At 30.0% G+C, this 13757-nt stretch overlaps 1 protein-coding gene across 1 annotated transcript; it reads left to right on the top strand.

The window, feature by feature from the left end:
- Positions 1 to 4164: 4164 nt before the first annotated feature.
- Positions 4165 to 7690, top strand: LOC125073037 (ubiquitin-like domain-containing CTD phosphatase 1). Its single transcript, XM_047683716.1, has 5 exons — positions 4165 to 4390; positions 4619 to 4800; positions 5047 to 5182; positions 5899 to 6110; positions 6682 to 7690. Exons 1-5 carry the CDS (start codon positions 4219 to 4221, stop codon positions 6991 to 6993), a joined length of 1014 nt encoding a protein of 337 aa, XP_047539672.1. The 5' UTR covers positions 4165 to 4218; the 3' UTR covers positions 6994 to 7690.
- The last annotated feature ends 6067 nt before the right edge of the window (positions 7691 to 13757 follow it).

Raw genomic sequence — 13757 nt, 5'->3', positions numbered from 1 at the left:
AAAACATCCTGTTTTAAGGAATATGATATATCAATATTTACGGCGTTCGCAAGCACTTGGGCGTATAATATTTTCTAATAATATTAAGGCACGAGCAAAAACAATTAATGCATGTAAAGTTATATTTCAAACAAGAATCGCTAAATATTTAAAACTACGACACAAACGTAGAAATAACAAGTCCAAAAGAAGAAAATCAAAATTAACACTTAACCCTAATGAGAATAATAAATACCAAAAATATGCAAAAGGGTTTACTCAGAGTGGTTATTACATAGCTATTAACAAAAACAATGTTTCCAATCCCACTAGATCTTGTAACAATAAAAACACTAAAAAGTCTTGTGAAGAAGGTGAAAATTGTAAAGAACGCAATATCAGAAACAGTCGTCAAAACATAAACTTATTTCTTAGCACGTGTTCCAATTATTATAGAACTTTTAAATCAATTTCTTCTTCAAGAAAACTATACAATATTCGAAATAATGACATAGCCATTTTTAGCAATAAAATTAACTTCAAACGCAGGAAAACAACAATTAAGGCTGATGTTAATGACAACACTAAAATTAATAATAATCCAATTACTAAAATATGCTCATATCTGTTGGATAATGCTTGGTTCAAAGTTAAGAATCGTAATGAAAAGGAACTTAAAAGTAAAAATAAATCAAAATTAGAAGATCGTGGTAATGAAGATAAATATAAAAAAACTGCGATAAATGAAGTACACGTATGTTGTTAATAATTAATAAAATTACATAGATGCTAACAGTTTCCTTGAGGCCAACTTTATAAGTCATTCGTCAGCATATTTAATAAAAAAATAACTATTAACATCTCGACTTTTCACGGATGTAGTTGGAATTTTTTTGAACTTTCCTAAAGCAGTACAACCGGATTCACCGGTTAACGAGGGATCTATTCAGAAATACACGAAAAACAAAATCAAAATCGGTCAATTAGGTAAAGTTCAGTGACATAAATACATAAAGGTAAATTATATTATAAAGATGAAAAACCACCATGTTAAAATGTCGTTTGAAATAAAAATAACTAGTTTCCAAAGTTCCAACTGTATTAATTAATTTGTTTAAGTTAGTGAATTATTAAATTTTAGGCGGATAGAATTGCTACTACTCCACAATCAAAATTAAATGGTCCCCTCGATTTAAAAACTTGCGAAAAAACTTCCGAAAAACCAGAAATGGTTTACAAAGATGACAATGAACTTGATATTACAAAAGGTACGTTTGACAATGTTTATTATTTACTTATTAAAAAAGGTACAAAATACAAATCAATATATTAAATGCCCAAAATAACTAACATTCATCTGAAAAGGGATTAATAATAATAATAATACTTAATTTATATCAGACTAAGCCCATTTTGTTATATACAAGCGGTCAAGTCTGATGGCGATCACGCTTAGGATGCCCTTTGTGCTGTTATTGACTGCGTACTTAGATTGTACACCTTTTACGCATGGTGGCATAAAATCTATACGCACTATAGAATCGCAACTGCCCCAACAGCACCCCGGATGCATTGTTGTATAGGAATTGATATAGGAATATTGTTTCGCATCAAACATATAGTAGTAATTAATAAAAAAGTTAATATTATACCTGAGAAGATAGACACATACTATTACATACTTTTCTGTGGGACCTTTAAGCAGCTACAATTTTCTAGTACATTGTACTGCTGTCCGTAGGAGATCTACGAATGGTTCTTGAATATCTTCCTTGTTTATCCTCTTTTATTTGTAAAATCATATAAAAATCCGTTGATTGGTTAAGAAAACATTATACAGCCAGGGGCAGAAACTTCTTTGGACGCAATTAGACTAAAATTTCGAATCTGATAACAAAGTTTATTCGTGTAACGTTGTAATTGATATTAATGAGATGCAGAAAGATTTTATTGTTGTCGCTGAAATTCACTTTCATAGAAAACAAAAGAAATAGCATTTACTTAAATAAAATAACACAGCGTGTAGTTGTAGTTTGAATATTAAACAGAATTGTTAGATTAATTAATCTAACTAAAATACTGCTTCTTACAGAATTTGGTGATCCGGTTAATGATTACAATAATGAAATAAATGAAACTTGTATAGCTCTAAGCTCGTTATCACTTAGCTATGATACGAAATCAGATACAAATACGTATTCAGCGGAAGATTATCAAGAATCACCGAAACCTCTTCGAGCTATGAGAAGAAAAAGAAAAGTCAGAGTTTATTCTAGGGCTAGTTCAGAAACGTCCACACACAGTAAGGTTTCCGATATGAATGCAATTAAAAATGATTGGTGGAGTCCGATTCTTGAAAGAAATGTAAAAGGACATTCAAGAAAAATCCGTGTTGATTGAATTACAGGAGATCTCTAAATACAAGTGCCAGGAGAGCAGGAGTGTCCTGGTATTCAATTAAATCGTAGGACATGAAAATTTAAACAAATACTTGCAAATAAATTGTGCAATTTTAACATTATCTACATGGTACGTGATATTGTGAGAGGTTTATAAGTGATCTTGCGATATTTCCACTAACGCTTGAAACTTAACAATATTTATTATATTTATAATCATGTGTTTTTTATTTAATAAATGATGACATCTGTTATTTTATTTGTCACTTCGAAATTCAATATCTCCAAAGGTATTACAATTTGCCAAAAAATAATTCGTGTACTAAATTTCATTACTATTCAAAAGTATATCCATAAAAAATAATAGTTTACTATATTTTTCATATATATTGCGTACTGGCAAATGGGTCATCTGATGGTAAGTATTCATCATCGCTCATAGACGTTGCCACCTTAAGAAAAATGAACGATTCCGTACCTTTAGTTACACTGGCTTAGTCATCCTTTAAACCAGAACACAACAATTCTAAGTATTCCTACTTGTAAATGTGAATCATTTATTAAGAAACAGGTTAAATGATTTAATTTATAAACTGCAAATGTTTAATTTTTAAGAATCCATTGATATAAAAATAGAATCGGGCTAAAAAACTTAATCATCTGAATTATCATAAAATAGATGCAGACCCAAATGATTTATGTAGCACTTAACACTGAGAGTCAATAGTTTGAAATTACAGTATAGTGTGTATGACAACTGACAACGATTGGCATCTGTACTCAATTATTTTACAGTATTTTAAAATCTGCATTACATTAATAAATCCAAGAAGTGCCAAATATCCTGGTTCTCCACCTTCAGGTCATCGGACCACCATCGGACAGGTACTTGCTGAATCGCGTTCTCCGCTCTAGGACTCTCTTTTTCGAACTACCTGTCCAGCCAAAGTGCCTGTTCAGTCGGCTAATATGACGGTAACTCAGGTTCATATCCGATTTTATCTTTAAAGATTCTTCGAGCATAGCAAAAATGGATACTAATTGCGGTTATGGTTCAAGCATAACCGCAATTAGTATCCATTTTTCAGCACCGTATGTTATGGTAGGTGAATTATAATTTAAGAAGAATTTTGGGGCGCCCGTTAGGTCATCCCTCGTGAAACGTGTAGAGGCACAACTTGTCCACGAGGTTAGACGAAACTACGTTCTGCGAGCAATCGTGTCGGCGATCCTTTTCAGTTAATTGACGTGGAGGACCGTAGTTTCCTGTGATACAGACATGGTTCAGAAGGAGACGTGGGAACTGAGTTGTCTCGGCACTCCAACACGCCTGACACACAGGTTTTTCAGACGACCATGAGAAAAAAGGCAATTGGGATGGCTTTAGCGTTTATAAAATTAAAAATTCTATAAAAATATTATAAGATCAAAGAGCATTTTACTTAAATAATTGATCAATTTATTAAAATGAAAAAATGCTAAAAAATAAAAGATAATACATGTTTATATAGTAACAATTACTCCAGAAATTAAAATATAAATGTATATTTTTTTCCATGAGTAACATGGAAAATCGGTTAAAATAGATTTTTCTCCATTTATTACTTAATTATTAATTATTGTATTAATTGTGTACGATTATAAAATTGTTAAAAGTAGAATTATAAATTACATGGATCTGTGCAATAATGTTAAATACCGTTCCATTTCATTTAGACATAACTAACTATAATATCGATTACCAAAACCCTAGACGAACCGTAACGTCAAAATTAGTTTGTTTATGTGTCATATGCCAGTGTCAATAGATTCACATTTTATTTCATACTTTTAATGGAAAATGTGTGATTTAAACGATAATCCAATTAAATTAAGTGTTAAGTGGAATGGAAAAGAATATGAGTTACCGGAATTGTCTCCGTCAGATTCGGTAGCGATGTTAAAAATCGCGATCGAAAATGCCACTGGTGTCCGACCCGAAAGACAAAAACTTCTCAATGTTAAGTTTCAGGGTAAATAATTCTTCTATTATTGCAACAATATCAGATATTTATACAAAAGAACAACTACAAACTACGATTGTGATTTTGGATCATACTGATCTTCGCATCTTTCTTTTTAATGATATTAATAGCAATATAAAAAAAAAGAATGTCATTCTGTATATTGCAATTTATAACTTGACTTCACATGCTGTTTTCTGATTCTCGAAACGAATAAATCACCGTTATTATCTTTAGGTAAAGTGGCAACAGACAATTTTACATTGTCTGTCCTGAATCTTAAACCAAACCTCAAGATCATGATGATGGGCTCTCTAGAAGAAGCAATAGAAGGCGCCAGAACAAAACCAGATGTTGGCGATGAGGTGATCAATGACTTAGACATTGAGGAAGAAGAAGTAGATATTGAAAATCAGGAGGTATACAATCTATTATTAAATATAAGTATTCAATTCACACTTGTCAATTCTGTGAATTGCACATTCTTATATATTAATATTTTATACTATAACCATCTCCTGTAATGTGCTGTGTCTTCTGATATAAGTTTTATATATATTATTTTAGCAGTTTCTGCAGTACGGCATTACAAACAAAACCATTTATTATAGATTAATTTGATGATAATTTCAAATGTTTAACGGGTGTTGTACCTTATTTTGCAGATTTACTTGACGAAAATAAACAAGAGAGTGCGGGATTACAAAATTAACGTGTTAAACGAACCTCGTCCAGGCAAAAGGTTACTCGTTTTAGATATAGACTACACTCTCTTTGATCACAGATCTGTTGCAGAAACTGGTAAGGATTATTTATTGTAAAACTAGATATTACTTAACTATTGTTATATTATATATATGTTTTTACAATAGACAGCATATATCAATATTTATTCTGTAGATACTATATGGATATGTATTTATATATTTTTTTTTTATATAGTTTTATATAAGTATATGCATATATTGTTAATTAATTTTTAATTACCATCATGGTTTTTCTGTTTGACCTAAAGGTTGACAGGCAGAGAATGCCTTCAGGCATTAAGTCCGCCTTTTGTCCCATTAACTTTATGGTGGTCAATAAAGCATTTAAATAAATAAATTACTTATGAGAATAATGATTATGTTATATTGCATATGCTGTGAGATTAATGATCTAATTTATCTGGTAAAGCTTTCTATCCATCGGAGACGGTAACTGAAATGTCTGTATGGCACATCCATCTATTTAAAATTTTAATGTTTTTAATGTTATTTGTTCTTTTATCAGAGAGAGTTCATTTTTAATTTCTACATAATGCATTACAATTGTTTTGATTACAAAGCCTCACTACCATACAAATACTCTTAGTGTTTTTATGTTGTTTACCTAATAATCACACTATGATGAAGATTTTTTATAAAAAAAGTCAAGGTTTTCAATAAAACGCATAATATTTTATAATCAAGTTTTATTTCTTAAGCAATTAAGTTAAATAAAAGTATTAAAAAAAATATATTTGTTTTTTACCTCAGGTTACGAGTTAATGCGTCCTTATCTTCATGAGTTTCTCACATCTGCGTATGAGGATTATGACATAGTTATATGGTCCGCAACAGGAATGAAATGGATTGAAGAGAAGATGAAATTGCTCGGTGTTACGACCCATCCAGACTATAAAATTATGTTCTATTTAGATTACCTTGCTATGATTACCGTTCATACTGCAAAATATGGAACTATTGATGTGAGTAGTAAATATTATACATATTTAAATTCTACCAATAACCTAAAATCTCTTCTAATGACCTAAGAGATCTTCATGCAGTTCCGTCTTGGTGTATAGAACTTCTTATCAATTATTCTACCATATTACAGTTTGGATGTTGAGTGTGCCAGTGTAATTACTCGTAACATCTTAGATTTCATATCTTGCATTGGCGACTTATATCGGTAAAGGTTGTCACTTAAGTGAATTGAATTTACCTTTATTACTTTATTATTACGCGAGAGATGCCATGAGCGACAACTATTTATACATAATTTTAAAAATATTGGTTGACCATCGAATTTGTTTACATTATTTTTGGCATAGGTAGGTAACAAATGAGCCACCCTATGTTAAGTGGTCACCAATAGACATTGACGCCGTAAAAAAACACAGGAACACAACAATACAAGGTATTGCTGCTTGGCGGTAGAATATATGATAACCTACCCACGGTAGACGGATTGCACAAAGCCCTACTTACACTGACTTAAAAATTTAAGAGTCAGAATTTAATCCGCTGAAAAATTTAAAATGATTTATTTTCCAGGTAAAACCTCTAGGCGTTATTTGGGGTAAGTATCCACAATACACTTCAAAAAACACGATAATGTTTGACGATATCCGTCGTAACTTTATCATGAATCCGAAAAACGGTCTTAAAATCCGACCATACAGACAAGCGCATTTGAATAGAGAAAGAGATAGAGAACTGCTGCTTTTGTCTAACTATCTAAGAGAAATTGCTTATTACAGTGAAGATTTCGACAGTATAAACCATAAAAAGTGGGAAAAATACAGACCCGAAAAGTACAGGACCCAGGCGGGTAATAAGAGAAAGGCTGAGGACAGTCCGTCTTAAACGCAGGATTGACGATACAAATAATTGTAAGCCTTATTTAAAGGGCAATAAAGCTTATAACTTATCGCTTAAAAGACTGCGGAATTAAGACTTGTGTTCACGCATCATGGATACAGTAAAACGATTTTGAAAATTTTTAGAAATATAAAGATTTTTTTGTTACGGATATAATTTCAAATGCATTGTCTTTGGATCATTCCAAAACTTTTTTTTTATATGGGGCAAAAGACACACATTCGATGCAACTTTCCACAAAATTTCCATTTATCCAATGATTGACTTAATTTCTAGTCGCGATTTTTCACTAATTCAGCTTAATTTGCCCGGAGAATGTATTTGTACTCATTTTTTACTATTTGAATGTATTTTCATAGTAAGTATACTAAATATTGAAAAAATATTAATGTTGCCAAGACTAAAAATCGAATGTGTGCTCATCGCCTTAATTATTTATAAAAATAATTTAGCAATTCAATATAAGAGGTATTAAATAAATTACGTTATTTTAAAGTGTTATGTCGTATTTTTTTTTTTTTACTGCTAAACAAATTTAAGTTAACATTAATCCATTTTTAGAATAAATCTGTGTGTTATAGTTTCATGTAATAGAACAACGTAGATAATAATTTAAACTATAAATACTTAAAAAGATAATCTTAAGGATATATTATGTAACGTTTATTACATACATATGACATGAAAAGTAAATTATTTATTTATTAAAATCTTAGCGGTTATTTACGTATATGGTTTTAAAAAAAGAACATGTCGTCTGATGTAAATTTTATTATCTGTAACGAATTTCTTTTTTAATCGAATTATTATTGTGTAGCGAACAAATAGATAAATATAGCATATTTTTGTGTATCGTAGCAATATAGCATGTGCGTAAATTGTGTGTGTTTATTTAATCCATCGTCAATAAATATACGACATAAATGTTATATTTTTCTCATATCTCCCTTTATAAATAATTACGATCCAAATATGTCTTTTTTTTCGTGATGTTAATTATAGAAGAATAAAAAAAGAACAAGTTAAACAACTTTAAATTTGTTTTACTACTCAGTACAATATTAAAATTAAGCTTGGGAATACATATATTCATAATCTATTATTAATAATATACTATTTTCCATGTCACTAGAAAGAATACAACAAAACGATTATAATCGCAATTTTCTTAGAGAGTGTTCGTAAATAAATAAATATACCCCTATTTTTTAAAATAGCGGAGAAAACTCGAATCAATATCCAAAAATCAAAAACTCAACTATTTTGTTAGGGATTATTAATTAAGAATTACATATTAAAATTTGGGTCATTTTTCAAAATTTAATAAGAATTGATTATGGTGTACTTGTGATTGGATTAATAGGAAATATCTTCGACATTATTACATATGCGTCACAGAACAATAGTGCGATTCATCTCTATATTCAAATATAGTAGAATCATAATTATTTATGAAAAGAAAATTAGTTCGTTTATAATTATTCTGGATATCCACCAATTTGTAACTTATTAGAATACAGGACAAGATATATATTTAAAATATTTTTTTTTGTTATAAACCTAATATAAAATTATATTATTATTTTATTCAACACAGCAACGAAATCACGTTTGTTTATTAAACACACGTTAAATATAAATGTATTGTCTTCATGACGCATTTCAGTGAATCATATTTATAATTATTGTTACGCAGGTTCATTAGTATTTCCTCGTTTCTTCCTGTTACTATCAATACAATAGTTCCATACATGCTCTGGTTTTCTCATAACAAACACACATTTCTCACTATTTTAAATAATTTAAAAGTAAACTGAAAATAAATAGTAAAAAATGGATCCCGATTCGGATATAACATCGCAGTCGAAACGAGTGTCTAATAGAACAAGTTTAGTATCACCCATTGAAGATAAACGTATATCAGCAATAAAAAATGAAAAGAAGGCAGACGAGTACGATTCTTCAGAAAATGAACCGTCTGAAACAAACGGGATAAAAAAACCAGTACGCCAAAGTAAAAATCTATCTGAAGAAATTTTCATAACAAACGACGAAAATAATCAACAAACAACAGATTCATTAAAACAAGAAACAGTACCAACAGAAGAAAACTTTGAACACAATGAAGGTAAGCAATCAACTGAACTAAAAAAATCGAATGAAATACAAGTAGCAGAAGCTGGAAACCTTAATATTGTTATTGAAGATGAAGGGAGACAAAAGAGCGAAGGTTGCTGTGGATGTTTTGTAGAGGTTTGCTATTGCGTAACATGGTACTGGCGAATCATGACAAATTCCATAGTGTCTTTTTTTAGAAGTTGCGGCAGTTCCTTAAGCAATTTATGTCGCACGTGTGGTAAAAGCGCTAACAGAGCTAATGAAGATTCTGATGGGAATTATTTTTATAACGGTCTAAACGATACTTTCAATAATGAAGTTAACACAGACGCTTGTGGAAATATCAATGAGGTTAATGAAGCTCCAAATGTAATAACTAATGATTGTTCGGTTCCCGATGGCAACGATGGTGGGTATGATAACTGTGGCGTCGATGCAAGTATATATGGCAAGTGTGTTGTCGATGGAGGTGTTAGTGACAACTGTGGCATTGATAGAGGTGGATATGACAACGTTGGTGTTGATGGGGGTGGTAATGACAACTGTGGCGTCGAAGGAGATGGTAATACTGGTGCTTGCTGTGACAGTTAATTTATAAAAAAACAGCAGAAACTTAAGAAAAAGTATTACCATATAAGTACTTTAAATATGTTTGTATGTATATTCAAAATTAATTTAGTTATCGTAGCGTAAACAGATCTACAATAACATATTAATTAGTATTAGATTAATATTTTGTAAGAATATATATTATCTGTGTATCTATTCATCTACCAGCTCGAGTGACACAAATCGCGGGGCGGGGGAATATATAAATTGGCGCGGTGTCAAGTGAAGACGGTGTGTGCACAGCGGGCTGGTACCTATACAAAATATAATATATTTCTTCTAATTTTTAATACCGAACCTACATCATGGATTAAAAGATGAAAATTGAAGTAATATTTTTTATTGTTTTTGTGTATTGTTGAAATGAAAAACAAAATAATTTTCTACTATGTATACATAAATATATGTCAATGGATTCTTGATTCTTATGCATAATATATAGTATATATTTTTTTTCAAGGCGTGAAATAAATTTATGTCAAATTACTAAAATAATTTTACTCTAACATTTTATGTTAAACGTTTAAATACAACAATAATTATTCGTCAAATAACGCAAGTTATAATAAATAATGGAGTCGATCCGAATTAACTATTGCACATTTTTGAGATAGTTCATGTTGCAGTCCGAGATAAAGCTGTCTTAGAGCACTTTTAAGCGAGCATTACCATAACCTGAACCTATTACATACCAGATTTGTTGATCTTCAAAATGTCTACAGAAAATAATTATGACAATATGAATATTTAATTCACAACATTTTTATAAGGCTTAAGCAATGTTTCTGTGTTATCGGTTTTAATCTTTATTATAATAAAATAAATTGTAATTATAAGTAATTTTCAATGAATAAAAAAGTACAAAAAACTTTACTATTAATCTGTGGTGCAAATGCCATAGTTGTTTACTTGTTTATGTATATTATTCAACTTTTAGATAACGTTATCTACTATTAAAACATTATCGATTTAAAAAAAAAAAACGTTATCGTGATATTTACTCTTCAACGATACCAATTGTTATCCAATAATGAGAATTATAGCTGAACACTTTTTAGATACGATTTTGTTTTTAATTATGATTAATATATAAATATTGGTAAGTTATTATTCCCAATATTTCTAAATATACCATAAAAAGAGGAGTAAGTTTTTATACCAATTAGATGAACAGGCATCATCAAGCATATATGCAGTAAAGGCTTGGCGAAAACTAAATGGTATTATTTTCCCTAAAAAGGCGAGGAACCCAGCCAGTGGGACATATACAGATTGTAACATAATTAACGTTTACTTAGAACAATTGACAATAAAAAATATCGCAATTTTGTTATAGGACATAAAATTGTAAATATATTTTTAATTACTTTTCCATCAACCAAAAAATAATGCTTTTTAATATTTTCGTTTTATTTATTTGATACTTTTAAGCGTTGCTGTCAAGTGTCAAAAGTTTTTAAATAAAGTGACGGTAACAGTAAAGTGTCTAAAACAACAAAACAATGATACCTATAATATACATATATACATAATAATTATTGACTATCGTAAAATAATAAAATGTTACTATTCACTAGTTCAGAACTGGCACCGATTGAGTATAATTATAAACTTCATAAGGAAAATTCACGAACGACTTACAAACCCGAAAGACAAGGATTTGAATGAGTCATAGAATATTTTAAACTGAGTGCTTTTTAATTATATTACGAATCAATACTCTAATAGATACGCAAATAAAATATACAGGGCTTTATAAATGTAAATGTCTCTTTAAATATTTGTCTAATAATTAAACTGATTATACTTGACGGTACGTATAAAAAATATTTTAGATATTTTTTAAGTGTTAAAATGTCAACCGTTGTTACGTCACAACCTCGAGCCCAGGACTCTACAGAGAACCAAGATGATGGTGCAAAGACAACAATAAATCATGATGACAAGAATGAAGCATGTAAAAAAACAACCGAAAACATAGACGAGATAGGGGAGGCATGCTGTTGTGTTTTGGAGTCTACCGAGGATATGTGGTGTTTGTGTCAATGTATAACATGGTGCTTTCGTAGTTTGGGTCATTGTACTGAAGATTGTTGTGAAGGTTGCGCTGAATGTATAAGCAATTGCTGTGAAAATAGCGGAGAAACAAGTATCCAGGCTGATGATGGATGTTTTTGCTGTGACTGTGATTGTAGTGATTAGGGGAACTCCAAAGTTAAACTTTTGTATTTATATTTAATGTTTTATTGACAAAAAAAAGCTTTACATATTTTCCTAATTCATTAAAATTGGTGAAATCTTGATGGTGACCCTTGAAAAATATCCATCTATATGTAATGTTAATATGTGGTAAAGTTGTGTACTCCATGCTGCTCCTGGGCTGTGCTTCGGTCAGCCCTCATAATGGATCATTTGACAAACTCTCAATTTAAAAATATTTGATAAGTATTGCATAAATATTTTATGCTTTAACTCCAACATCTGACCATTTCTGTGTCAAATTATATTATAAGAAATGATAAATAAATTATTTATAGCTTCAGTTATTTGTATTAAGATGAAAAGTAATACTCACAATTTTGCCAAATGATGACAAGTTTTTCATTTGTTTTTTTTTTTAACAAATGAAAGAATTTTATACATGTTATAAAGTAATTTTTGATAAGATGACTATTGTCAATCTCTCGGTAACCGAGGTGTTTACTAACTAGTAAGTTAATAATATATTTGTCGACAATAATTTTACTACATATTTTTAGCTACTTCATTGAAATTACAAATTTCTTTGTTTTTATATTCCATTATTGAATCAATTAACTTTTTAAGAACAATCTTCAAAATTATTATTATAAATTTATTTTATAAATTTAATTTTTCACTTTTTATACATTTACATAAATATTTTAGCAGATGAGAAAGTTGTACAAATATACTTTTTTATATTAAAATCTGCATCGTTGCCAAACTTCTTTATAGATATAATTATGTAAAAATATATATATCTGTATGTTAAAATACTTTATTAATTGTTAGTAATTAATAAATATGAATAATATTAATTGACACTTATATAGTCCATATTATAAAAATATATACAAACTTAACCTATGTTATGTAGAATTAATTTATTCATGTAAGTACTTAAAAAATATTACATTTTTATATTGTGACTGTTAAACAGTAATTATTGTTATGCATTCATATGAATAAGAATATACTTTTTTATTTTGTTTTAATTGTTTTCGTTTTTTACAGTTCTTAAAATAAATTGGTTTTTAATAGTCTATTAGCGTTATAGCGTTAAAAACTAGTATATTTTTCGTTGGTATCCATTATTATGTAGTTATGATATGGATTGGTTATTTATATAGCTGCTGCATATATAATACTAGTAGTACCCGCGGCTCTGTTCGCGTTTTGGGGTTAGTCGTCAGGTGTGACATAAAAAAAGCCCATATACTTCCTTGCGGGTCAAGATTGCTCCATACCAAAGTTCATCAAATTTGGTTAAGTGGTCTGGCCGTGAAAGAGCAACAGACGAGAGTTACTTTGCATTCATAATATCAGTATAGAAAGCTGTATTTAAATATAAAATTTACTTACTATTAAACAGTACTCAAAATTAAAATAATTCATACAGATTTGTAAATCTTGTACCTAATGGAAACAAACAAAACAGCAGCCTACAACCATGCCAGAGGTCACTCACAAATTGCGCGCCCCATTAATTATTTTTTAATAAAATAAAATTCCATTTTTTGAAATGATTGATGTGCGCCACAGGATGATATGAAAGCTACATTGTAAAGTAACTTGGTATGCCCCCAATAGAGAGGAAAATCTGATGGCAGAAACTGGGTAATGTAGAATTCGTATCCATTAAAACCACCGCCATTGCTGTTTTCGCCACGGATCGGAGGATCTGCGGGGATCGTGTCGATCTCTTCCAGCGTGCGTGCTAGGATTAATGCCGCCTCGTAGGATATCGTGCAATATATGCCGCCGCACTAATCGGACGGCAC

This window comes from Vanessa atalanta, chromosome 23 (genome assembly GCF_905147765.1).
Source record: "Vanessa atalanta chromosome 23, ilVanAtal1.2, whole genome shotgun sequence".
NCBI lineage: Eukaryota > Metazoa > Arthropoda > Insecta > Lepidoptera > Nymphalidae > Vanessa > Vanessa atalanta.
This window is presented reverse-complemented; position numbering and strand designations above follow the sequence as displayed.